This window comes from Tachyglossus aculeatus, chromosome 21 (genome assembly GCF_015852505.1).
Source record: "Tachyglossus aculeatus isolate mTacAcu1 chromosome 21, mTacAcu1.pri, whole genome shotgun sequence".
In the NCBI taxonomy this organism is placed as follows: domain Eukaryota; kingdom Metazoa; phylum Chordata; class Mammalia; order Monotremata; family Tachyglossidae; genus Tachyglossus; species Tachyglossus aculeatus.
This window is the reverse complement of record NC_052086.1, coordinates 52,096,643-52,123,084: the sequence shown is the minus strand read 5'-3', so window position 1 is coordinate 52,123,084 and position 26,442 is coordinate 52,096,643. Positions and strand designations below refer to the sequence as shown.

Genomic DNA, 26,442 nt, shown 5'->3' with positions numbered 1-26,442 from the left:
GGACTCGGCGGTTAACCAATGTCCTGTTGTAAAGAGCAACCCTCTTTTTTTAACGATGACACCAGTTCTGTCAGTCAAATGTCTTCCTCTCCCTGTCCATTCCTTCTAACTCTTGTCACTCTTGCTCTGATTCATCTAAAGCTGACTGAGCTGGGTCACCATTTGGTAAAGACTGGCTTCTTGAACTTCTGTCTTCCCACTGAGTGGGAATTTAATTTCTTATTCTCTGAGAACTGATGACAGTGTTAATTCTGGTTAACTCTGTCTGGGAATTTCACTTCCCACCCATACATTTTTTAGGGGCATTTTCGTAGTAATAATAATAACAATTTATGGTATAAAGCGCTTACTGTGTGCCAAGCACTGTACTAAGAGCTGGGGTGGGTATAAGCAAATCGGGTTGGACATAGTCCCTGTCCTGCATGGGGCTCACGGTCTTAATCCCCGTTTTGCAGATGAGGTAACTGAGTCCCAGAGAAGTCAAGTGATTTGCCCAAGGCCACACAGCAGACAAGTGGCGGAGATGGGGTGACCTTCTGATTCCCAGGGCCGTGCTGTAGCCACTATGTCATGCTACTTCTCTGAGCCAGAATTTTAAGCTGTAACGTGCCCTCTGCAGCAACTGTGGTTATTTCCCGAAGCAGCTTCTGATCCCCAGTTCGTTTTTTGCTGCACAGATGAATTGTAGTTGAGGTGCTGGTCTCGTTGCCACCAGTTCCTATTACCAGGCTCTTATCACTGCTCCAAACAGCAGCCATAAGAGATCTGTGGACCCTGCATCTCCCCACCAACTGTTACCTCCCCTAATCAATCAATTAATTGTATTTATTGAGCACTTACTGTGTGCAGAGCACTGTACTAAGCACTTGGGAAGTACAAGTTGGCAACGTGTAAAGACAGTCCCTACCCAACAGTGGGCTCACAGTCTAAAAGATCCCTTAGGCTGTGGGCTCACAGCCTAAAAAATGACTAGTCTAAGAAACATTCAATATTGAGCCTGAAAGAAATTTTCCCATGAGCATCGGATCAGATGAACTATTTGGGAAAAGGCTTTCACTCTCCCTGGAAACCAGAGCTACCTCTTGGTTTTGGGTGGCTTGGTCTTCTGTGCGTCTTTCTCTGTGGAAAACTGAATTCAGACTCTACAGATTTAATTATACAGTGTACGGAAGCATCACCTGCTTGGAATAAACCATGTTTTTCACTTTGCAGTCAGGAGGAGGAGGATGAGGTGGGGTTTAATTTTCCTTGTTAAGGAAAGCTCTGCCTACTTAGCATTCTCACTGGATCGCAGACCCAAGTTAGCGAGTTCTCTGTGCCGTTGCCCGCTGATTTTAATGTGATTCAGGTGACTCGAGCACATGACTGAAGTGGCCTCTTTTCCTAAAACTGAAACTGGTGTTTGTTCCACGTTACGGCAAAACCGTTTTCATTTTCAGTCATAAGTTCAGCAATGGTCGTGGAGGATAAAGACATCCAGAATGAAAATAGAGTCTGTGTCAGGTCCTGAGAACTCTGCGACTCCCCGTTTTTCACCTTTGGGAAGGAAGAGCACCAGTAGCCCCAAATGGGGATTGGAAGGCACTCACTTTATAATAATGATAATGACAATAATGATGGATTTTGTTAAGCGCTTCCTATGTGCCAAGCACTGTTCTAAGCACTGGGGTATATACAGGGTTATCATGTTGTCCCAAGTGGGGCTCACAGTCGTAGTCACCATTTTACAGATGAGGTAACTGACGCACAGAGAAGTTAAGTGACTTGCCCAAAGTCACGCAGCTGACGTGGTGGAGTCGGGATTTGAACCCACAACCTCTGACTCCCAAGCCTGTGCTCTTTCCACTGAGCCATGCTGTTTCTCATAGGGGCGTGCAGGCAAAAATGTCGGGGGGCCTTGATGAGACACGTGGTTTCTGAGCCGTATGAGGGCTATGTTGGGTGCTTATTTAAAGTAAAACCGATTTCCTCCCCCCTTCCCCTTAGAAAATGATGGTAAGGAAGGACCCCAACCCTACCACCCCAGGTCCAGAAAAGCTTTGAAGAAGCCATACTCATTCATTCGTTGTCGTATTTATTGAGCAATTTACTGTGTGCAAGGCACCGTACTAAGAGCTTAGTATGATTTTTCTCACCTGGAATCTGGAACCTTGAACCAGACAGAGGAACTGCAGATGTTTTCTTACTTTCACATGGTCTAAAACCACCCCAACTCTAGGCTAGAACTTAGAGGAGGTAAATTTGTGAGGACGTTTCATGTTACGTGTCTTTGCCTAGGACTAATGATGATGATGGCATTTATTAAGGGCTTACTATGTGCAAAGCACTGTTCTAAGCACTGATGTGTGTAACTCCTTCAGATCTGTGTTTGTTAAATGCTACTCACCTACTTAATCCCCCAGTTGGCTTTCATACCTCTTTACAGTGAAATATATCATCATCAATCGTATTTATTGAGCGCTTACTATGTGCAGAGCACTGTACTAAGCGCTTGGGAAGTACAAATTGGCAACATATATATGTTTGCATTGTGTTTCTGGGTACCCCACATCCTTTTTATCCTCCACTTTGGGGTGCTGGCTCTAGTAAAGACTGCTCTATCTGACCATAAAGTTGGGCTATTGAAATCATCATCATCATCAATCGTATTTATTGAGCACTTACTGTGTGCAGAGCACTGTACTAAGCGCTTGGGAAGTACAAGTTGGCAACATATAGAGACAGTCCCTACCCAACAGTGGACTCACAGTCTAAAAGGGGGAGACAGAGAACAAAACCAAACGTTCTAACAAAATAAAATAGAATAGATATGTACAAGTAAAATAAATAAATAAACAAATATGTACAAACATATACATATATACAGGTGCAGTGGGGAAGGGAAGGAGGTAAGATGGGGGGGATGGAGAGGGACGAGGGGGAGAGGAAGGAAGGGGCTCAGTCTGGGAAGGCCTCCTGGAGGAGGTGAGCTTTCAGTAGGGCCTTGAAATGGCAACCCAAACTGTTTCCACTGCCTCACTGGGACCTGGGTTGAGGAGAGGGTGATTTTAATTCAAGTTTAATTTTGAGGTGCCGGGTCTCTTGCAATAAGAAGCTTGGAGGAAAGTCCTGGGTTTTGGAGAAGAACCATGTTGAATGCTGAAGAGGATTTCGTCCCGTAAATCTCTCAAAGTGTAGGTTCCCTAGGGCACAGGAAGCGGGGGGTGGGGGAACAAAATAAATTTTCATCTTAACTCCTTTATGCTGTTCAAGTCTGAATTAAAAAAAAATTCTCCCAACATTCCCAAAGATGGAAAAGTGGCTGTTTCTTGAAGAGTTTTTGTTCTGCCGGCACTAAAAACATTGAGGGTGCCTTCGTGTATTGAAGGGCAGATGCATAGTTTGGTGTTCTGGTGGGTAAGGAAAGATGAAATCAATTATACATTTATGTATAGTTTGCTTGAAACCCGTAGATAGTATAGTTTATTTTAAACCTGTAGATAGTGTAAGGTGTCCCAACTAAGACCTCTGTTGGTTTAAAGACTGAACCAAAATATATCTGTCTTTTGCTTGGAAATGATCTAACAAGAAGTCAGGGATATAATAGCACTGTTTTCTTTCTTTTCCATTTGCAGATGGACACATCTTGGACTCGAGTCGATTTGCCATAGTGGGTGCAGATCTCAGAGACTTGGTGGCATTGGAGGAGAAGCTAAAGAAATATAACATGAATACACAGTGAGAATTTTTCTTTAATCTCAGCTGCACTTGCGGAATTGTAATGAGGCACTTGTGGATTGCTCAAACACCCACAAAATAACTTAGTGTCTCCAGGAAGGATAGAGAAGCGGCATGGCCTAGTGGAATGGACGCGGACCTGAGAGCCGGAGGACCTGGGTTCTGATCCTGCCCCTGCTAACTGCTTGCTGTGTGACCTTAGGCAAGTCACTTAACTGCTCTGTGCCTCAGTTTCCCCTTCTGTAAAATAGGGATTAAAATACCTGTTCTCCATGCAGTACAGGGACTGTGTCTGACCTAATTCACTTGTACGTCCCCCACCATTTAGAACAGTGTTTGGTGCACAGTAGCACTTAACAAATATCGTAAAGTAATAGTTAAAAGAAAAAGATCTTAGCTTTACGTCTCAGAAGACTGTGGGCCATCCTGTCACCACATTTCAGGAGGAAAGTAGTGGAGCTGGAGGCTGTAGGGAGAAATAGTTTAGGGTGTGGAGTAGCTTCTGCGCAAACACCGTCCGGCCTGGAAAGGAGAAGGCTGGGGGGGGGTCACACGATGAAGGTATTTTTAAAATCATGCAGGGTGAGACCAAGAAAAACGTAGCGTTGTTGGTCATCGAAACCCATGATAGCAAGTCTGAGTATTCTTTCATTCATTCATTCGTATTTACTGAGCACTTACTGTGTGCGGAACACTGTACTAAGCGCTTGGGAGAGTACAATACAACAATAAACAGACACATTCTCTACCCACAATGAACTTACAGTCTAGGGAGCATCCGGTGAAATGGTGGTGGAAATGGTGTGGTCAAAGTAAAAACATATTCCAGACATTGGATGGTCAACGTATCGAGTTTGTTATCATAGGAATTTTTTTATGGTATTTGTTAAGCGCTTACTATGTGCCAGATGCTGTTCTTGGCACATAGTAAGTGCTTAACAAATACCATTATTATTATTGTTATTGTTATTATTATAAGCACTGCGGTAGATACAAGTTAATTAGGCTGGACACAGTCCCTGCCCCACATGGGGCTCACAGTCTTATTCCACATTTTATAGATGAGGTAACTGAAGCACAGAGAAGTGAAGTGACTTGCTCAAGGTCACACAGCAGACAAGTGGCAGAGCAGGGATTAGAACCCAGGTCCTTCTGACTCCCAGACGTGTGCTCTATCTACTAGGCTCTGCCATGCAGCCAAAAGAAGGGTTTAGGTTACTCTGTGGATAAGAAATCCTCAGGGGATTGGTAGAACCAAAGTTGGCAGGTCAACAGGTATATAGCTATAATTCTATTTATTTTGATGGTACTGACACCTGTCTGCTTGTTGTTTTGTTGTCTGTCTCCCCCTTCTAGACTGTGAGCCTGTTGTTGGGTCGGGACTGTTTCTATATGTTGCCTCTTTGTACTTCCCAAGCGCTTAATACAGTGCTCTGCACGCAGTAAGCGCTCAATTAATACGATTGAATGAATGAATAAAGGGAAAAATGAGGGGTATTAAATGGCTAGAATTGTGCCCATAGTCATTTTCCTTTTTTGAATTTGAGTAGGAATTCTTTGCTGTAAAATGGGGATAGCAATAGCTGACCCTACCCAACCCCTGGGAATGGAGTGTGGTGATGATTTAATTAAAACCTGAAAGGACTATGGGCTATCAGCTATTATTACCATTTCTTTTCCATTATTTTAGGACTAGCTTGACCTTCCTCCACATCTAAGTGCAGGAATTCACCTGGGGGTTGATGAATGAACTTAGGGGATCTACCCACTGAAAGGGATTGACTGCTTCTCTCCCCACCTTCTTCCATTGGACCCCAACTACCAAATCAGTCAATCAGTAGTATTTATTAAGTGCTTGTGGTTTGCAGGGCACTGTACCGAGTACTTGGGAGAGTACAGTACAAAAGAGTTGGTAGACATGTTCCCTGCCCACAATGAGCAGTCTAGAGGAGGAGACAGGCATTAATATAAATGAATTATGGATATGTACAAAAGGGGTGAGGTGAGTATCAAGTGCTTAAAGCGTACATATGGATCCAAATGCATCCGCAACACAGAAGGGAATGGGAGTCAGCGCTTAGAACAGTGCTCGACACGTAGTAAGTGCTTAACAAACACCATTATCATTATTAATTAAAAGAGGGTTTTATCTGGGAAGGCGTCTTGGAGGAGATGTGACCTTAATAAGGCTTCGAAGGTGGGGAGAGTGATGGTCTGTTGGTCAATCAATCAATCAGTTGTATTTATTGAGCGCTTACTGTGTGCAGAGCACTGTACTAAGCGCTTGGGAAGTACAAGTTGGCAACATATAGAGACAGTCCCTACCCAACAGTGGGCTCACAGTCTAAAAGGGGGAGACAGAGAACAAAACCAAACATACTAACAAAATCAAATAAATAGAATAGATATGTACAAGCAAAATAAATAAATAGAGTAAGTAAGGGGAGGGAGTTCCAGGTTAGGGGGAGGATGTGGGGAAAGGGCCCGAAGCCATAGACAAGATAGAGGCACAGCGAGCAAGTTGATGCTAAAGAAGGAAAAATGAAGCATATGTATTTCGTTTTCCTTGCGTTCAGTCAATTATCCATGTTGAGCGCTTACTATGTGTAGAGCACTTTGCTAAGTGCTTGGGAGAGTACAGTATAATAGAGTTGGTAGATACGTTCCCTGCCCACAAGTAGCTTACCTGTTCCTTTTAATTAAATTCCTTTCTTAATAATATTTGTTAAGCACTTACTATGTGTCGACCGCTGTTCTAAGCGTTGACTCCCATTCCCTTCTGCATCGCCGATGCATTTGGATCCATACATCTGCTTTAAGCACTTTATACTCGCCTCACCCTCAGCACATTTGTACATTTGAATTTATACCAGTTCATTCTTATGGAGTGTCAGGTGGATTGTCCTAAAAGCATCATACTCAAACAGGCAAGGTGTTGGAATCCTGTCCCAGTAATCCCAGAAAATGATGGAGAGATGGATGGAACTGGGTTGCATTGAGAAGCAGCACAGGCCTGGGAGACCGAAGGCCATGGGTTCTAATCTCGGCTCCGCCAAGTGTCTGCTGTGTGACTTTGGGCAAGTCACTTCGCTTCTCTGTGCCTGTTACTTATAATAATAATAATAATAATGGCATTTTATTAAGCGCTTACTTTGTGCAAGGCACTGTTCTAAGCGCTGGGGAGGCTACAAGGCGATCAGGTTGTCCCATGGGGGGCTCACAGCCTTACCCCATTTTCCAGATGAGGTCACTGAGGCACAGAGAAGTTGACTTGCCCAAAGTCACAGAGCTGACAATTGCCAGAGCCGGGATTTGAACCCATGACCTCTGACTCCAAAGCCCGCGCTCTTTCCACTGAGCCACGCTGCTTCTCTACTTCATCTGTAAAATGGGGATTGAGACACTGAGCTCCATAGGAATCAGGGACTATGTCCAACCTGATTTGCTTATATCCACCCCAGCGCTTAGTACAGTGCCTGGCACATAGTAAGTGCTTAACAAATACCACTATTATTATTTCTGCTTAATATTAACAATAATAATAGTAACAATAATAATAGTATTCAGTACTTGCTACGTGCCAAGCACTAAGCGTTGGGGTAAATACAAGGTAACCAGGTTGTCCCAAGTAGGGCTCACAGTGTTAATCCCCATTTTACAGATGAGGTAACTGAAGCACAGAGAAATTAAGTGGCTTGCCCAAGGTCAAACAGCAGACAAGTGGCGGGGTCGGGATTAAAACCCAGGTCCCAAACCTGTGGTCTTTTCCGCTGAGCCACGCGGCCCAGCCTCCTCAGGAGTCTGTTTTTTTCCACCCGCAGAATGTGAAATAACAAATTGTCCCAGGCCTGCCTCACTGACCTATTATGTGGATCAATGATTTTGATGAAAAAACTGCAAGGGTTGTTTTTTTTTCATAATCTGGCACTTTACTGCTACATTTCTTAAGGTTTTATTGTGGTGCAAGTTGCCCTCTACTGGCGCACAAGCCGAAAGACTGAGTAACTTCAAATATTTTAAATGTCTTTTTTTTTCCCTCTTTTCGTAAAGGTTGCCAACACTCCTGATAGCAGAATGTGTTCTCGTTTACATGACCAAGGACCAGTCAGCCAACCTGATAAAGTGGGCAGCCAACAGCTTTAAGATAGCTATGTTCATAAACTACGAACAGGTAAAACGAAGCAGAGCAAAACCGTCTGACGTGCAATCAGTGGTATTTATTGAGTGCTGCTTTTTAAAAAAAGGTTTATTGAGGCAGTCTGTGCCAGGCACTGTACTGAGCACTGGGGTAGATACAAGCTAATCAGGTTGGACTCAGTCCACGTCCCACATGGGGTTCACGGTATTAATCCCAATTTTACAGATAACATAACCAAAGTGACTTGCCCAAGGTCACACCGTAGACACATGGCGAAGCCAGGATTAGAACTCAGTCCTTAGACTCTCAGGCCCTTACTCTATTCACTAGGTCACACTGCTTCTCAATATAGTGCACTGTACTAAGCGCCTGGGAGATCACAGTATGGCAGAATTGGCAGACACATTCCCTGCACACAATAGGCTTACAAGTCTATTGTAAGTAAACAGTCTATTGTATTGTAAACAGTGGACATCAGTAGCATTTGTGAGAGTGAAAGTAAGGTGGACTTGAATGGATTTCCTTCCCTAATGAGGCGGTTTAAACCTTTTCAATAACATTAGCCTTAATTAACCTTAGCCTTAATTAATTCAGTGGTCCAGGAACGGAATGAGAGATCTGAACATGACAAATTGAAAGCATCCTTTGGAAATAAAGTACTTTTCTTGTGTATTAGTGTTATTTCTATTTACTGGTACCATTTGATATTTCAAGACTTGGGACAAGGTATGACTGGGAAAACAGGCTGATGATTTTGGGTGATTCAAAGGGCTGAGGAAATGGGTATGAAATTATTGGTATTTGAAGGTGAGGAAGCTCGTTTTGCTAAATTATGCCTTAAACTTGGGCAGCTGTGGTAACCTCAGGTATTTGATGTGGGAATCTCTGTGAAAGTGAAACAAGATTTCTAGATTGCTAAGCCTTCAGCTGTGGGATGGAAATGGAGTACTCTCTGCTTTTGTATCTTATTTGGATCTGGGCCAGGACTGAAGCTGATCAATAGTAATTATTGAGTGCTTACTATGTGCAGGGCACTGTACTAAGCGCTGGGGAGAGCACAATGCAGTGGAATTAGCGGGCACGGTCACCAGCCATAGCAAACTGAGGACATTCCCGCTTTTCTTTTTCTTGTTGCTCTGAATTTTACTTCCTGCTGGATGGAGGCCCATTTAACCTAACTGCTCCAACTAGTAATTTGTTGCTAATCTTAGCAGAAGCTGCTACTTGTTTTGTGTGTGTGTGTGTGGGTGTGTGGACGAGAGAGGAGGTTATGGAAACCGTATCACCTATAAAATGGAGATATCCATTACAAACTTTATTCACCACTCCTGAATGTGATTGAACACTCACCCAAAAATGCCTTGCTTAGTTTTCTCTCTTCCCAGGTTAACATGGATGACCGATTTGGACGGATCATGATTGAGAATCTCCGGAGGCGACAGTGCGACTTGGCTGGAGTGGAGGTCTGCAAATCTTTAGAGTCTCAGGTCAGCGCCCCAAGAGAAGCAGATTATCAGTATACTGTCTGTCAACAGACGAACGGTCGATTTTTCTTCTTCCCAAATAAGTATTCAGAACCGCTTGCCTGACTTTTTAGGTCATCAGCTGTCTGTTCAGAAGAGAAGGGTTATGTGATGCAGGACTTTCTAAAATCACTTGTGGGTGTTGCTAGGAAACCTCAACCAAGGGGCAGTGATAAGTCATCACCCGGGAAGTGACAGGCAACTGGAGAAGAGCTTTAGGGAAAAGCCTGGAGAAACTACTTTTTAAATGTACTCGAACCCCATGTAAACCTGTTCCTCCTCCTTCCTTCTTTCCTCCTCTGGTCATCTGGACTGCTGCTCAGGTGGGGTCAGAGGACACACATCTGTTCCCCCCAGGAGCAACTTGACAGGAACCTCCCACCGTATCTTTTGAAGAGAGACACTTTCCATTAGGTAGAGGTCTAGAAATTGGCTGATTTGGTGAAAAGATCCCTTTGTATATAAGCAAGACATAGACTAAACTCCAACTTGACCTTGAGAAGAGGCAAGGGCATAGGACCCACTTGGCCAAAAAGGCCCCCCAAAGCCTGAGAACTGAGCATGTGAAAAGGGAGGCAGGGTGACCTAGTGGGACGACCATGAGGCTGGGAGTCAAGAGGCCTGGGTTGTTTTCCCCCTCTCTGCCACAGGCCTGCTGGGTGACCTCGAACAAGTCCCCCAAACCACTTGGTGCCTCGTTGTCTTCATCTGTAAAATGGGAGCAAAATACCTGCTCTCCCTCCCTTGGAGTTTTAGTGCCACAGTGGGGCGAGGGGCTGTGTCCCGTCGGGTGATTTTTCTCTTCACCTCAACCCTCAGCATAGTGCTTCCGCATACTACGCTCTTACGGATGAATAGTCAAATTCTGAGCTGCTTCGACAGAGGGAAAGCTTTGAAAGCATAAAAGGGCAAAACCGCCTCAGTGTTACCTCATGATGGTTGGAAGTGTCCCAAGTTCCATTCTGTCAGTGGACTATGGCCAGCTTCCTATCATCATCATCATCAATCGTATTTATTGAGCGCTTACTGTGTGCAGAGCACTGTACTAAGCGCTTGGGAAGTACAAGTTGGCAACATATAGAGACAGTACCTACCCAACAGTGGGCTCACAGTCTAAAAGGGGGAGACAGAGAATAAAACCAAACATACTTAGCGGTTCAGTTTCATCAACTAACAAATTCTGGTTGGCGTCTTCATCATATGCTTTAGAGAAGCAGCGTGGCTCAGTGGAAAGAGCACGGGCTTGGGAATCAGAGGTCACGGGTTCTAATCCCGGCTCCGCCATTTGTCAGCTGTGTGATTTTGGGCAAGGCAATTAACTTCTCTATGCCTCAGTTCCCTCATCTGGAAAATGGGGATTAAGACTGTGAGCTCCACGTGGGACAACCTTGATTATCTTGTATCCCCTCCAGGGCTTAGAACAGTGCTTGGCACATAGTAAGCGCTTAACACATACCAACATCATTATTATTATTATTATTATTATTATTATTATTATATCTTCACAATTTGGGATTGCCAAGTGGAAAGTCCACATTCCCCTACACTTACCTACGCTTAGAGGATGCATGGTCACCAAAGGGATGCTGCCTTTTTTTTTTTTATGGTATTCGATAAGCGCCATGCCAGGCACTATACTAAGAACTGCAGTAGATCCAAGCCAATCAGGTTGGACACAGTCCATGTCCCTGATGGGACTCAGGTTCTTCATCCCCATTTTACATGTGAGGGAACCGAGGCCCAGAGAAGTGAAGTGACTTGCCCAAGGTCACACAGAAGACTTGTGTGCCGGAGCTGGGATTAGAACCCAGGTCCTAATAATAATAATAATGATGGCATTTGTTAAGCGCTTACTATGTGCAAAGCACTGTTCTAAGCGCTGGGGAGGATACAGGGTGATCAGGTTGTCCCACAGGGGGCTCACAGTCTTAATCCCCATTTTACAGTTGAGATAACTGAGGCACAGAGAAGTTAAGTGACTTGCCCAAGGTCATACAGCTGACAATTGGCAGAGCGGGGATTTGAACCCATGACCTCTGATTCCCAAGCCCGGGCTCTTTCCATTGAGCCACGCTCCTACTGACTCCTGGGCCCGGGCCTTATCCAGCAGGCCCCGCTGCTTCTTTCTTTTGGTCTCTTTTCCTAGAACTACAGAGGAAATTGAAGTATTTTTTAAGGTGTGCACGCGCTAGCCCTGTCCCTTTTGAGTGACATTTTATTGGGAGCCGTCTTCCCTGGTTTGTTTCAGAAAGAGCGACTCCTCTCAAATGGATGGGAGACTGCAAGGGCTGTGGACATGATGGAATTGTATAGCAGCCTACCCCAAGCTGAAGTAAGCAGGTACTGTTTCCTGCCTATTTGTAGCTGGAAATCCCCACCAGATGGTGTTTCCGCCGTCATATATTTTCATTATTTACTCTTGTCCTTGTTAAAATGGAATTGCATGAACAGTTTTGGGTTTTTTCCATTGTCTTCCTGTGACTGACTTGTTTGGCCCTTCGTGAGAAAAATAAGAGACAGGAAGATAGAGTTTGAAATGATTGTTTAGGGGACACTCCAAAATTTAGGGGACAACTTGGTAGCATTTCCACTCCTAGAAATATACTCTCCCAAGAGCCTAGTACAGTACTCTGCACACAGTAAGCGCTCGCCAAATACAGTTGACTGACTGACAGACTCATTTGCTGTGAGTTAAGAGAGTTTGTGCTAGCAGATTATCTTGATCAAAGTAAATATTCACACATGGAAGTTTCCCGAAGTAACACCTGGAATGGAAATAATCCCCCAAATCCACACTTAGGGAGGGGAACCAAAGCTTTCTCTTCATCATCATCATCATCAATCGTATTTATTGAGCGCTTACTATGTGCAGAGCACTGTACCAAGCGCTTGGGAAGTACAAATTGGCAACATATAGAGACAGTCCCTACCCAACAGTGGGCTCATTTCTCTTAATGCAGTTTAAAGAGGAAAAAAGGAAAACCAGTTTTCTATGGGTTTAAAAAAGATGTGGATTTCTTGACCATTCTGTCGTTTTATTTGCTTCTTCCAGATAGCTTCCCCTCCATTTTTTGTGTTGCATATTTTCACCGGCTTGTTACAAAGAACATGAAGTATGTTTTTCTGAGTGAGATTAGTAATCCATCTGGCTAAGTATACTGTCTGTCTCAGTAAGCACCAGGGTGTATTTACAGAATCCGTGTGGGGATCGCCCTTTCTGACATTCCCTTCATTTGTGTTTAAGAAAGTACCTTCTAACAATGGCACAGTGCTTTCTATCTGTGCCTTCATCAAACCATTCTAGCACCTTTCATTTTTAGCTGCACAGCTTCCTGTGTTGATGAATCCTGCTGCTGCTTCTGCTCTTTTGGAAAACAAAAAAGTTTCCTTTTGTCTGATCTGAACTTATCACCTTCAAGGTCCAGCGGGTGCCTGCCTGCTAAGTCTTAATGTTGTGGGTTTTAGTGAGCAACAATTTTGTATTCACCCTACCCACTTCCTTTATGTTTTTGTAATCTTCATTTGTCTCCCCTCAGCTTTCAAGTTTCTGTTATTTAAATTAGTGACTGTCTTCCCCCTCTACTCTTAAGCTCTTTGCAGGCAGGGAACATGTCTACTAACTCCGTTGTACTCTCCCAAGTGCTTAGTAAAGTGCTGTGCACTCAGTAAAAACCATTGTTTGATTGTTCAGGCAGTCATTTGGTTTTCCCCTCTCTAGCTTTTCCATTCTGGCCTTCTTAAGGCATCTAGGATTATAGGTATGGCTCTACCATGGTTTCGTGAAGTGGTAACATTTTTTATTTTTATTTTACCTTCCCTTGCTGATGATAACCAGCATTGGGTTGGCCTTTTTTATTGCCTGGCATGGTGTAGTGGATAGAGCATGGGCCTGGGGAGTCAGATGGTCATGGGTTCTAATCCCAGCCCCGCCATTTGTCTGCTGTGTAACCTTGGGCAAGTCACTTCGCTTCTCTGTGCCTCAATTACTTCATCTGTAAAATGAGGACTGAGACTGAGCCCCACATGATTCAGGGACTGTGTCCAACCCGATTTGCTTGTATCCACCCCAGCGCTTAATACAGTGCCTGGCACACAGTAAGAGCTTAAAAAATACCATAAATTATTATTATTATTGTTATTTAGCTAACAATTTGGGAGAACTGTTGATAATGACCCCAAGATCTCTTCCCCAATTTGTCTGAAAGCTCCTAGGCCATCATCGGATAACTGCAGTTTTGATTTTTTTTCCCCCTCAGTGGCATTCTTTTGTACTCGCTCGTGTGCCAAACTTCTGCCCACCTACTCTGCTCTATGAGCCATCCACATGGTTCATCTTTGACAGCACTGTGTTTCACCAGCCAGGAGAGCTTGGTGTCATCCAAAGATCTCTCTGCATTTTCTCCTTCGTATCGTTTATGGAAATGTTAACTAGGTCTGTCCTAGCTCCAGACCTCAAGGGATCTCATTGTTTAAGTCTTTCTCATCTTCAAAGCCCTTTTAAAATCATATCTCTTCCAGGAGGCAGTCCCCAGTTAATTTCTAATCTGCCCACTTTATAATAATAATAATAAGGATGGCATTTATTAAACGCTTACTATGTGCAAAGCACTGTTTTAAGTGCTGGGAAGGTTACAAGGTGATCAGGTTGTCCCAAAGGGGGCTCACAGTCTTCATCCTCATTTTACAGATGAGGTAACTGAGGCACAGAGCACTTCCACCTCGGCCCTTCTGAGTGCCACCTAAGCTCTTATGTATTTGTATATTTACCTTATATACTCTTATTACTTCCTCCTTCCATAATTTACTGTAGTGTCCTTTTCCCCATTAGGTTGTAAATTCCTTGAGGGGAGGGATCATGTCTAATGTTTGTTTCACTCTCCCAAGTGCTAAGTACTACTGTACCTTTGTACAGGAGTATTCAGTAAATATTACTGCTTGGTTCCTTTTTGTCTTCAGCCTCACTAAATCCCAAGTGCTTAGTACCGTGCTCTACAGACAGGTATTAATTATCGGTTGGTTCCTATCCGATAAATATTATCGATTGGTTCCTATCTGATTTTTGTTCCACTAAATCCCAAGTTCTTAATACAGTGTTCTGCACTCAGGTGTTCAGTAAATATTGGTTGATTTCTATCCTTCACTTTGGCTTCCTCTCCCACTAAACCCCAAGTGCTTAGTTCAGGTTGCTGCACAGAGGTGTTCAGTAAATACTATTGATTAATTCGTATCCTTCACTTTGGTTTCCTTTCCCACTAACCCCAAGTGCCTTATACAGTGCTTTGCTCACAGGTGTTCAGTAATCGATTGATTCCTAGCTCCCTCTTTTGTTTCCTGTCTAACCAGTTTTCTGCCCATGGCAGAACATTCCTTCCGATCCTGTGATTACTGTATTCTACTAAAAAGCTTTTGGTGTGGAACCTTGTCAGAGGCTTTTTGAAAGTGTAAACGTTTCACATCCACTGGTTCCTCTCTATCCACAAGCTCGCGGACCTCTTCAGAGAACTCCAGCAGATTAATGAGTTCAAAAACCAGTTTGCCCATTTCCCAATACATTGTGGGATTGTTTTTATTTTTCCTAAATCAATCCTAGGTTTCCCCAATGGACTGAGCCTAGAAGCAAGACTCACAAGGTTACAATTTCCATAGTTTTCTCTGGAACCTTTGTTCTAGGTGGGAGTTAGATTAGTGATTTGCCAATGTTCATTTGGAATAGTTACAGCTCCCTTTATAAGCTCCTTCAGCTGTCTTGAGTGGATACCAAACAGTCTCATGATTTGTTTAGTTCTGTTAATTCACTGTAAAACATCTTATGGGATTTTTTTTTTTTTGTCGCTGTCTTTTTATGGTATTTAAACACGTACTATATGTCAACCACCGTTCTAAGCCCTGGGGTAGGTTCAAATTAGGCCACAAACAGTCCTTGTCTCACATGGGGCTCACAGTCTAAGTAGGAGAGAGAACAGGTAATGAATTCCCATTTTTCAGTTGAGAAAACTGAGACCCACAGAAGTTGTTACGTGCCCAAAGTCACAAAGGAGATAAGTGGCGGGGTTGGGATTAGAACCCAGATCCTCTGGCTGCCCTGGCCCGGACTTATTCCACTAAGCCCTGCTGCTTCGGTTCCATGTTCTTCTGATCTGGCTGTGTACCTCCAAAGTGCATTATTCATTAAAGAGCAAACCAAAGGTTCAGTTGAGTCTCACAGCTATTTCCTTGTCATCCCTGAGTTTTTATTGTTTTGTGTACACTCTGACCCTCAAGAAGTCCCTCTGATTCCCTACTTGATGAATGGATGAAGAATCTTTTACTATTAATTTTTGTCTCTCTCACAAGGTGATCTACACACTTCTTTTTGGCCTAACCAATTCCCCCTTTTAGACTGTGAGCTCACTGCTGGGTAGGGACTGTCTCTATATGTTGCCAACTTGTACTTCCCAAGCGCTTAGTACAGTGCTCTGCACACAGTAAGCGCTCAATAAATACGATTGATGATGATGATGACCACGTACTATAATCTTTATGCTTCTCACTTGGATTAAGGGGAGGTAATAATTGTGGTCTTTGAGTGCTTACTGTGTGTCAAGCACTGTTCTGAGCGCTGCGTAAGATGCAGGATGATCAGGTCGGACACAGTCCCTGTCCCAGGAAGGGCTGATAGTCTAAGTAGAAGGGAGAAGAGGTATTGAATTCCCATTTTACAGGTGAGGGAACTGAGGCACAGAGTAATTAAGTGACTTGTCCAAGGTCACACAAGCAGGCAAGTGGCAGAGATCAGAATCCAGCTCCTTTGTCTCCCAGGCCCGTACTCAATTCCACTAGGCCTTGCTCTTTCTATAACATATATCGAGTAGTACAGTGCTCTGCACACAGTAAGCACACAGTAAATATGATTGAATGAATATATCGTCATATAGCCACCTTGTGGTTCAGCTCAGTGGAGATCCTACATGTTATGTGCCCAAAAATAAGCTCAGAAGGTGAAATTTATTTTCATCTCTTGGAGCACAGGAATTTGGAATTTTTTAAAAAATCGTATTTAAGCGCTTACTATGTGCCAGGCACTGGGGAAGCTATAAGCTAATCAGGTTGGACACAATCCGTGTCCCACACGGGGCTCACAGGATTAATTCACATTTTCAGATTAGGTAACTGAGATAGAGAGAAGTTAAAGGACTTGCCCAGGGTCACACAGCAAGTAAGCGGCACAGCTGGGAATAGAACCCAGGTCCTTCTGACTCTTGGCCTGCGTGCTAACCCTAGATCATTCCGCTTCCCAAGAGATATGCTGTTACCGATTTTTAGGTCAAAGTGCTTTGTTTGTATTTTTTTAGGAAGTCACATTTAAGTATTACAAGTATCAGAATCAGTGACTGGAAATGAAAACTGCACGAGTAAGTAATTCCAGTGTTTGTATTTTGGATAGTGGAACTCTAAATGAAATAGTTGCAGTAGGAAAAAGATCGAGAAATCCCAGTACTCAGACCTACATCTACGAGGGAAAAGAACAAATATCTAATTTTGTTTGTGGGGATCTCTCACTTAGGGAGCAGGGGCTGTTTTTTCTGATTTTTGTGTGGGTTAGTTTTCTAAGGATCCCATCCCTTCACAACTTAGGAAAGCACTTGCCCCTTCCCTCCCCAACTGCCATCTTCAGCTGTTCAGTCTTCAGGGGCTTTTTCTCCACTGCCTTTGAATATGCTCATGTCTCCCCCATTCCAAGAAAATCCCTCTTGACCCCATGATTTCCTCCACTTATCTCACCCCATCTCCCTCCCTGACTTCAAACACTTTGAGCGAGATATGTACACCCGCTGTTTCCACTTCTCTCCTCCAGTTCTCTCCTTGACCCCTTCCAGTCCAGCTTTTGCCCCCTTCAGTCCACAGAAACTGCCCTCTCAAAGATCACCAGTGATCGATCTCCTTCTTGCCAAGTCCAACATTCTCTACCCCATCCTAATCCTCCTCGACCGCTCAGCTGCCTTTGAAACTGTCGACCACCCCTTTCATCTGGAAATATTATTCAACCTTGGGCTTCACTGACACTGTTCCCTCCTGGTACTCCTCCTAACCCTGGCAGCTCATTCTTGTCTCTTTCGCGGGCTCCTCCTCTGCCTCCCACCCTGTAACTGTAGGAGTTCTTCAAGGCTCAGTTCTGGATCCTCTTCTATTCTCCATCTGTACCCACTCCCTTTGCTTCCATGGCTTCAGCTTCAACTTCATGGCTTCACATCTCTTAGGTGGATGGTACCCAAATCTCCATCTCCAGCTCTGATCTCTCCTGTTCTCTGTGGCCTTGCATTTCCTCCTGCCTTCAAGACATCTCTACTTGGTTGTCCCACCAGCACCTTAAACCTAGCATGTCCTAAACAGAATTACTTATCTTTCTACCCAAACCCTGTCCTCCCCCTGACTTTCCCATCACTGTAGACAGCGCCACCATCCTGCTTGGCTCAGAAGCACTTAACTCTGGCATTATCCACGACTCATCGCTCTCTTTCAACCCACATATTCAATCTGCCACCAAGCCCTGTCAGTTCGCCCTTAACAACATCACTAAAATCCGCCCTTTCCTCTCCATCCAAACTGCTACCATGTTATCCAAGCACTTATCCTGCCCTGCCTTGATTACGGCGTCAATCTCTTTGCCGACTTCCTGCCTCTCTCTCTCCTGACTCGAGTTCAAACTTCACTCTGCTGCCCGGATCGCTTTTCTACAAAAGCGTTCAGTCCACATTTCCCCACTCCCAGGAACCTCCAGTAGTTGCCCCTCCACCTCCGCGTCAGACGGAAACTCCTGACCATCGGCTTTAAAGCACTCAAACACCTTGCCCCCTCCTACTTTACTTGCTTTCCTACTACAACCCAGCCTGCACACTTTGCTCCTCTAACGCCAACCTACTCACTGTACTTCAGTCTCATCTATGTCGCTGCCGACCTTTTGTCCGTCTCCTCTGGCCTTGGATCACCCTCCCTCTTCATATCTGACAGACGATCACTCTCCCCGCCTTCAAGGCCTCATTGAAGCACATCTCCAAGAGGTCTTCCCTAAGCCCTCATTTCTTCTTCTACCACTCCCTTCTGTCACCCTTGCACTTAATAATGATGGTATAGAAGCACTTACTATGTTCCAGGCACTGTACTGAGTGCTGGATTTGCACCCTTTATTTAACCCTCCTTCATCCCCAGAGCCCATAATTTATTTTTATTAATGTCTGTCTTTTCCTCTAAACTCTAAGCTCATTGTTGGCAGGGAACAATTCTACCAACTCAGGAGAATACAGCTTTAACAAAGAACCTAGTACGTGCTTGCTGCACGTAGTAAGCGCTTAATAAATGTGACTGACTAAGGAGTTTAATTCCTCAGCTAATTGTTATTTGTTTAATAATCACATCCATTAATTCAGGCAGTTGTCCCATATTACAAGGAATTGGATTCTGGAAGAACCCCGCATTAAGAGAAGCTATTGTGTTAGTACACACGCAGCATCTGATATTATGCAGATACACAAAACTGTTTCATCTGACAACACATGACTGTCTATCCAGAGAGGAGCCCGTTGTTAGAAGACTGTTCCCTAATTGTGCTGTTGTATTCCATCACGAGTCATGGTAAAAATGTCCATTGTGACAGAACGGATTGCACTTTAAGATGCCACACAACTGTCTGTTTGACTGCCATCAAATTTTTATAGTAGTGGTGTGGGAAGGAGCCAGGTGGGGTGGTTCAAAAGCTTTTCTGAAATCTAGGTAGATGACTCGTATTGCTATGTCGCCTGACTCACAGTCGAAAAGGAGATTAAATTTGCCGGGCCTGAGTCACCCATCACAAAGCCATATTGGTGCTTTGTAGTACTTCTTATTCTTCTGATGGCTGCGGATTGCTAGTTTGATCACTTGCTCTGATACGATTCCAGAGTCAGCGTTGAGCTCACTGGCCTGAAATGACTGTCTGTCTTCTCCCCTTTTTAAAAAAGGGTTCAAAATGTGCCCTTTTCCAATCACTGGGGACAAGCGGTGCCTTCTCAAGGTTTCCAAACCTCATTTGCACAAATAATTTTAACCTCTCCCACAGCTGCCAAACATTTCACATTTTACTTACTGTCTTCTGCCAAACTTGTGGACGTGCTGGAGAGCACCGATCAAAATGAAGGTAGCTGGAAGGAGGAGGAGAGAAGCAAGAGGGCTGGGTAATAGAACCTGGACTGGAATTGGCGTCCTGGCAAGTTGGCTGTTACCTGGGCCTCACTGCGGCCCCTTTCATTGGATGTGGATGTGCCCCTTTCCCGTCTGGACTACTGCATCAGCCTTCTCTCTGATCTCCCATCCTCGTGTCTCTCCCCACTTCAATCCAGACTTCATGCTGCTGCCCGGATCATCTTTGTCCAGAAACGCTCTGAGCATGTTACTCCCCTCCTCAAAAATCTCCAGTGGCTACCAATCAATCTGCGCATCAGGCAGAAACTCCTCACCCTGGGCTTCAAGGCTGTCCATCCCCTCGCCCCCTCCTACCTCACCTCCCTTCTCTCCTTCTCCAGCCCAGCCCGCACCCTCCGCTCCTCCGCCGCTAATCTCCTCACCGTACCTCGCTGTCGCCTGTCCCGCCATCGACCTCCGGCCCACGTCATCCCCCGGGCCCGGAATGCCCTCCCTCTGCCCATCCGCCAAGCTAGCTCTCTTCCTCCCTTCAAGGCTCTGCTGAGAGCTCACCTCCTCCAGGAGGCCTTCCCAGACTGAGCCCTTTCCTTCCTCTCCCCCTCATCCCCCTCTCCATCCCCCCATCTCACCTCCTTCCCTTCCCCACAGCACCTGTATATATGTATATATGTTTGTACATATTTATTACTCTATTTTACTTGTACATATCTATTCTATTTATTTTATTTTGTTAGTATGTTTGGTTTTGTTCTCTGTCTCCCCCTTTTAGACTGTGAGCCCACTGCTGGGTAGGGACTGTCTCTATATGTTACCAACTTGTACTTCCCAAGCGCTTAGTACAGTGCTCTGCACACAGTAAGTGCTCAATAAATACGATTGATGATGATGATGTGGTTCCCCAAGCTTAGGGAACCAGTGGTCCTAGTGGAAAGAGCACCCCACTGAGCCAACCTCTTATCGTAGCCCACCCAGACTACCGTGTCAGCCTCCTCAGTCACCTCCCTGCCTTCTGACTCTCCCTCCTCGAGCCCTTACATCATTCTGCTGCCCAGATCGTTTTTCTCAAAAACCGTTCAGTCCACATCCCCCTACTCAGAAACCTCCAGTGGCTGCCCATCCATCTCCACGGCAAACAGAAATGCCTTACCATCAGCTCCCCTGGCACCTGTGTCTAACCTGATTGACATATCTGCCCTTGCACTTTGAACAGTGCTTGGCACATGGTGCTTAAGTCCCATTATTATTATTACCACACCTCACTGATTTCCTCGTACACCTAGCCCACCCAGTTTGCTCCTCTAATGCTAACCTAGTCACTGCACCTAAATCTCTCGCCACTGCCACATCTGCCTCTGGCCTGGAAATTCGTCTCCCTTTGTTTTGTATCAGTCAGACTACTGTTCTCCCTACCTTCAAAGCCGTCCTAAAAGAATGTTTCCCTGACTGAAGCCCTCATTTTCTCCTGTTCTGGATCTGTATTCCCTAGACACTTAGATATTCACCTCACCCTCAGCCACCACAGCCCTTATGTACAAAATCCTCATACTCTCCCATTTCTTCTATAATTTGTTTTAGTATCTGTCTTCCTCTCTAGACTGTAAGCTCATTGTGGGCAGAGAATGCATCTGTTTATTGTTATAGTGTACTCTCCCAAGTGCTTGGTACAGTGTTTCGCACACAGTAAACACTCAGTAAATATGATTGAATGAGTAAATGAATGGCAAGGATTGTATCTACCAACTCTATTTTATTTTACTCTGCCAAGTGCTTAGTACAGTGCTTGGCACACAGTAAATTCTCAATAAATGCCATTAATTGGTCATTTGAGCCGTCAAAAGACCTGGATTCTAATCCTGGCTCAATCTCTTGCCTGCTCTGTGACCTTGGGGAAGTCACTTAACTTCTCTGTGCCTGTTTCCTCATTTATAAAATGGGGATTAAATATCTGTTCTCCCTCCCACAGAGTGAGAGTCTCATGTCGGGCAAGAATTGTCTGATCTGGTTATCTTGTAATTACCAATCTTGTTTCTTTTATGTGGTTAGTGTAGTGGTTGACACGTAGCAAGTACTTAACTATTATTATTGTTATTCTTATGTCATTATTTGATCTGTACCCTTTGCACACTTGATAGGCACCCTACCCTCAGCCCCACAACACTTCTGCAACACAGCCGTAACATTTATTTATATGTCTGTCTCCCCCCAGACTGTAGGCTTGTTGTGGACAGGGAACGTGTACTCTCGAACGCTTACTCTAGTGCTCTGCACACAGTAAATGCTCCATAAATACCACTGATTGATTGTATTATTAGTATTATCAATATATTATTATTATTTGTGAAGCTCCAGTGGTTCTGTGAAACTGTATGTTCCACTCTGCTCACTGTCAGGTTTACTCGCTCTCAGCTGTCTTGTATACTATAATCTGAATTTGATGCATTTGGCAAGATGGTCCTTTTAGTAGAATTCAGAATAGGGGGCAGTTCATAATAGAAAGATGCCCAAGAGCTAGGATTGGCCAGTTTGAAGGGGATGAAACATATCCTTGCGTCAGATAGCTTTCCAAGAACTGCAGCAATAGAGTTTTGTTTTTTTTAATAAAGTACTATTTGAGTGAATGTATTCTTTTGAGCCCTCCCATCTGGAGATATGAATTTTCTGTAACCATTATGCCCTCTCTCCTCCCTTTCTACCCCTTTCTACTCCCCAGAATCTACCACTTCCCCATACCTCCGCTATATACTACCTTCCTCAATCTTCCCTTTTGCGACTGGCTCAGCAGTGTTAACAGTGCCTCTGCTAGTAAAGCGGCCTCTCCTTCCTCTCCCTAAACCTTGTGGCCTCCCGCCTAACAGCCCTCTTACAAGGGCCGGGGCTTGAGAATGAGGGGAGACCTCTCTTCTGCCGATATCTGACAGAGCTTTTATTTCACCTCATCTAGCCGTTCAGTCAGGAATGCGGCCAGTGAATTGGTTTTCAGACCATATTTTTGAGCCCTGTTCAGGGAAGGGCTAAAGCGTCCAAGAATTGTTATCCAGGGGGGAGTTTGATAGCTCCCAGTTTTGCTGAAAGGTAACCTCCAGAAGTGGTAAGAACGATGGCAGATCTCTTGAGGTCAGAGTTTTGGGATAAAGGAAGTTGAGCTCGTGAGTTTCGTATACTCAGGATGCCCTGTTGACCATCCTGGAACAACTGAATGGGGGATTTTCAAGAGCTACTTAGGAGAGGATGCCCTCCAGATTTCATTTTGGAGAAATTCAGCACATTAGGTAAAGGTATCTTTATTCCCACTACAGGTGATCTCGGTCTGAGTCCAGGTTGGGCAATTTCTGCCATCCTAGCCTGGCTGGCCTGCTGAGCAACCCTCACCCTTGTGTGGGAGAGTACTTTTGTTCCTGCTGTTTGCTTTAGCTGCATGTTCTCCCCTTGCTCCACTTGAGAGCCATTTGAGTCATTCAGAACTGAGGTGGCTCTCCCAGAGTCCTCTTCCCATCTCCTATTTATAGATTGTACATGCTGTGACTCTTCCGCTACCCGGGTATTTGTAGGAGAGAAAATTCAGCACTTGTTAAATGATAAAGGAAAATGTTCTTTTCTAAATATATAGACTTCTGGTTAGCAGATATTGAACTGTAAGCTTTCATTTTGTCCTTGAATAGTGTCGAGTAACCTTTTTTTTTCAAGTTTTCAGTCTTGTCCTTTTTTTCAGTGGAGGGGAGAGGATGTTCTTGGATGGAATGGAGGGAAATCATTTTACCGTCTGTAAATGCGGAATTGGAAATTTTGATATTTCCTTTTTTCTCTCCTCACACAGAATAGAGTCCCTGGAGTTCCTCGATGAAATGGAGCTTCTTGAACAACTCATGAAGCATTACTGTCTCTGCTGGGCTGTGAAAGGAGGGGACCATTTGGGTGAATATTCTTTCTAGAATTTTGCTTGCCTTTTCGCTTCCAGAATACCCAGCAAGGAAAATGAACTTCTCCAGATTGTTGAGGACTTCAGGGTGACTGGATCCAGAGGAGACGGTGGGAACTCTTCTGATCTGAAGGATTGGTTGGGCATTGTCTGTAGCTCACCTGGACCTTACTGTCCCAAAGCAGGATAATTGGGCAGAGGCACTAAAGAGGCCTTACCTGTCTGCTGACTTGGCTTCTACACAACTGCCTTTCCCGTATCAGAATCAAATTCTACGCTTAGTGGAAGAGCAGGGCAAAGTGGACTCAGCAGGTGAAGGGACTTTGTGGTGGCCTCCCTCTTATGGAAATGCTGAAGGGCCAGTTAGTTTGCCACCAGTGTTAGGGTTAGAAGAGGCCTGTCTGCCCCATCGTAGCCTTTTCAGCCTGTGGAGTTTACTGGCCATTAAAGTCTTGCTCATGGGAGAGACAAGATGGCCTTTTCTCAGTTGCCCGGGGATTTGCATTGATGCACAAAAAATGGATAAGAGGGGTAGTCAGTCAGTCATATTTATTTTATTTTGTTAGTATGTTTGGTTTTGTTCTCTGTCTCCCCCTTTTAGACTGTGAGCCCACTGTTGGGTAGGGACTGTCTCTATATGTTGCCAATTTGTACTTCCCAAGCGCTTAGTACAGTGCTCTGCACACAGTAAGCGCTCAATAAATACGATTGATGAGGATGATGATGATTTATTGATTGCTTACTGTGTGCAGAGCACTGTACTAAGCACTTGGGAGAGTACAACATTCCCTGCCCACAGTGAGCTTAAAGCCCAGAGAGGTATAACAGCCTAGAGGGGGATATGGTTTTAGAGTTAATCCCAGAGGTCAGTTGGAGCAGAGGCTTTGAGCTGGTGTTAAGGAAACCCAACAGGCTTTCACAGCAGGGAAATTTTTTAGGGTTTTTTTTTTTTTTTCGTTTAATGCAGATGCACTCTGATCTTCCTGTCAGCCATCTGTTGGCCTATACAGGCAGCAAATATAATTTGCTTTCAAGTACTGAAAAATTGAAGGGAGCTTGCCTTTTTGTGGAAATTATTATTGCCCCAGCCCTGAGATGCATGGTTGGGAGATGACCAGATTTGTTTTAGGGAAGAACAGGTATCTATATGTGACTCTTCTATAAATTGTTGAGAATATCTGGTGGGGACAGGAGAGAGATTCCAATACACTGTTCTCTCTCCAGTAGTATTTATTGAGTGCTTACTGTGTGCAGAATACTCTGCTAAACGCTTGGGAAAGTACAAAAAGCAGACACATTTGCTGCCCACATCGAGCTTACAGTCTCTCCCTGCTCTTCCCTTTCAAAATTGACTCTAAAATAGCGGTTTCATATGTAACCAAGGGTGTTTGCTTGATAGCTATTTCACTGGTGCTTGCAGGTGGGTGGGAGATCCTAAGGTCTTGTTTATTTGAGAGAAAGAGAGAGTGTGTGTGTGTATTGAGAGGGGAAGGTGGTGGTGGGGGCTATTAAAGGAAAATAAAATGAACTTCTCGATTTGCCCTTACCCATCTCTGAGAGCAAATGCAAGGTATTCCCACCAACATCGGGGAATGTTGTGGTTGGGACCAAGGATTATCTGAGCCACTGGAAAGGAGCAAATTCCTGTTCCTCACCCTCTGCACATTTGGGTATAGGCAGCTCCTGAAACAAACTGCCCATTGTTGATTTTGCATGTTTGCAGCTTTGTGCTGCACTTGAGCCCATTTCTTCCTCAGCTGCTTTTGAGATGACTTACCCCTTTCTTTCTGCCTCTCATAAACTAGAAGGGTTTCAGAAATGTGTATAAGATCGATGTTTAATTTCTTTGAATGTATTTAGAACCCCTCTCCCGTGGAATTTCGAACTCTTTATCAATGATATCTCCGCTATCACTGTAGAGAATAAGCCCAGAGAGATCAAAAAGCAAGATCACAAAGCAAGTCAGTCACTCACTCAGAGAGGTATCTAGTCAGTGCACATGTGTAGAGAGTGTGGTACTAAGCGCTTGGGGGAGTACGATATAACAGTTGGTAGACTCGTTCCCTGTCCACAATGAGCTGAAGTTGTTGATTGGGAAGATTTGTCTCGGTTTTTCTCTCCTCAGGTCTTCGTGAGGTCTCATTTTAGCTTCTCCTCCGAAGCTCCGGAGCCAAGAGCCAAAGCTGCCATCGTTTCTTGAGGGAGAGAAGCTGAGAAGATTCTTTAAAGAGGGAACTCTGCATGTGCAAACTCCATTCTGTACAAGTTCATCACCCATCACGACAAGACTGAAGTGGCTGATGTTGCCGACGCCACTTTCTGTTGATCATTGTTTTAATAAATCTTGATTGCCTTTGTGAGCAATTGGTTTCTACGTCAGATTTGTATTTTTCCACTCCCCCTGCCAGGGACCTGTTGGTCAAATTGTGTAAATTGAAATATTTCCCCTTCACAAAAGTTCCTGTGTCTAAAGGAAGGGCTGCAGGTCATTTCCTCGCTGACTCTGGAGATGCACAGAGTAAGCATTTGTAAAGGGAAAGCTGCCGAACCTTGGGGCGGTATTTATGGATGATGCTGACTGCTGAAGAATGATTTTCTTTCCTAGATGGCTTGCTCGTGAGTGAAATCGGTCGGGATTCCGGCTCTCCAGGTCAGGGCTGCCGTTGGCGGATGCCATTTTCCCGTCTCGCTCTGTGAACCCTCTGTCCTGTAGGAAAGGTTTCTGAAGTAAAATGGAGTCTGAAATCTTTCGAAGGCTTGACTCTGCTTTCTGGTTGTGTTGTCTGTGAGGATGTCGGAGGTGTAGTGGGCTCCTCTCCGTCTGGCTTTTGCTCCCTCTGTTTTCTGCTTTCGTGGAATCACAACACCCAGTGACCAAGGTTTGCAGGCAGTTTATCCATTTCTCATCTCTGATGTCCTAGCGAAGCTATGTCTAATGGGGGCTAGGAAAGAGGACGGGAAGGTTACTCCCGCAAATGTGCATTCTGCACAAG

The 26,442-nt window shown here is 44.5% G+C and overlaps 1 protein-coding gene across 1 annotated transcript in view; it reads left to right on the top strand.

Annotated features, from left to right (window-relative positions):
* The window catches only part of LCMT1 (leucine carboxyl methyltransferase 1), a 56,860-nt gene extending 30,661 nt beyond the window's left edge, over window positions 1–26,199 (top strand). Inside the window, exons 6-11 of the mRNA XM_038763082.1 lie at window positions 3,615–3,717; window positions 7,768–7,888; window positions 9,241–9,342; window positions 11,627–11,718; window positions 23,348–23,445; window positions 25,575–26,199. Of these exons, the coding sequence (XP_038619010.1) occupies window positions 3,615–3,717; window positions 7,768–7,888; window positions 9,241–9,342; window positions 11,627–11,718; window positions 23,348–23,445; window positions 25,575–25,597 (539 nt within the window). The 3' untranslated portion in view covers window positions 25,598–26,199. The remainder of the gene's footprint in view (window positions 1–3,614; window positions 3,718–7,767; window positions 7,889–9,240; window positions 9,343–11,626; window positions 11,719–23,347; window positions 23,446–25,574) is intronic.
* Window positions 26,200–26,442: the final 243 nt, after the last annotated feature.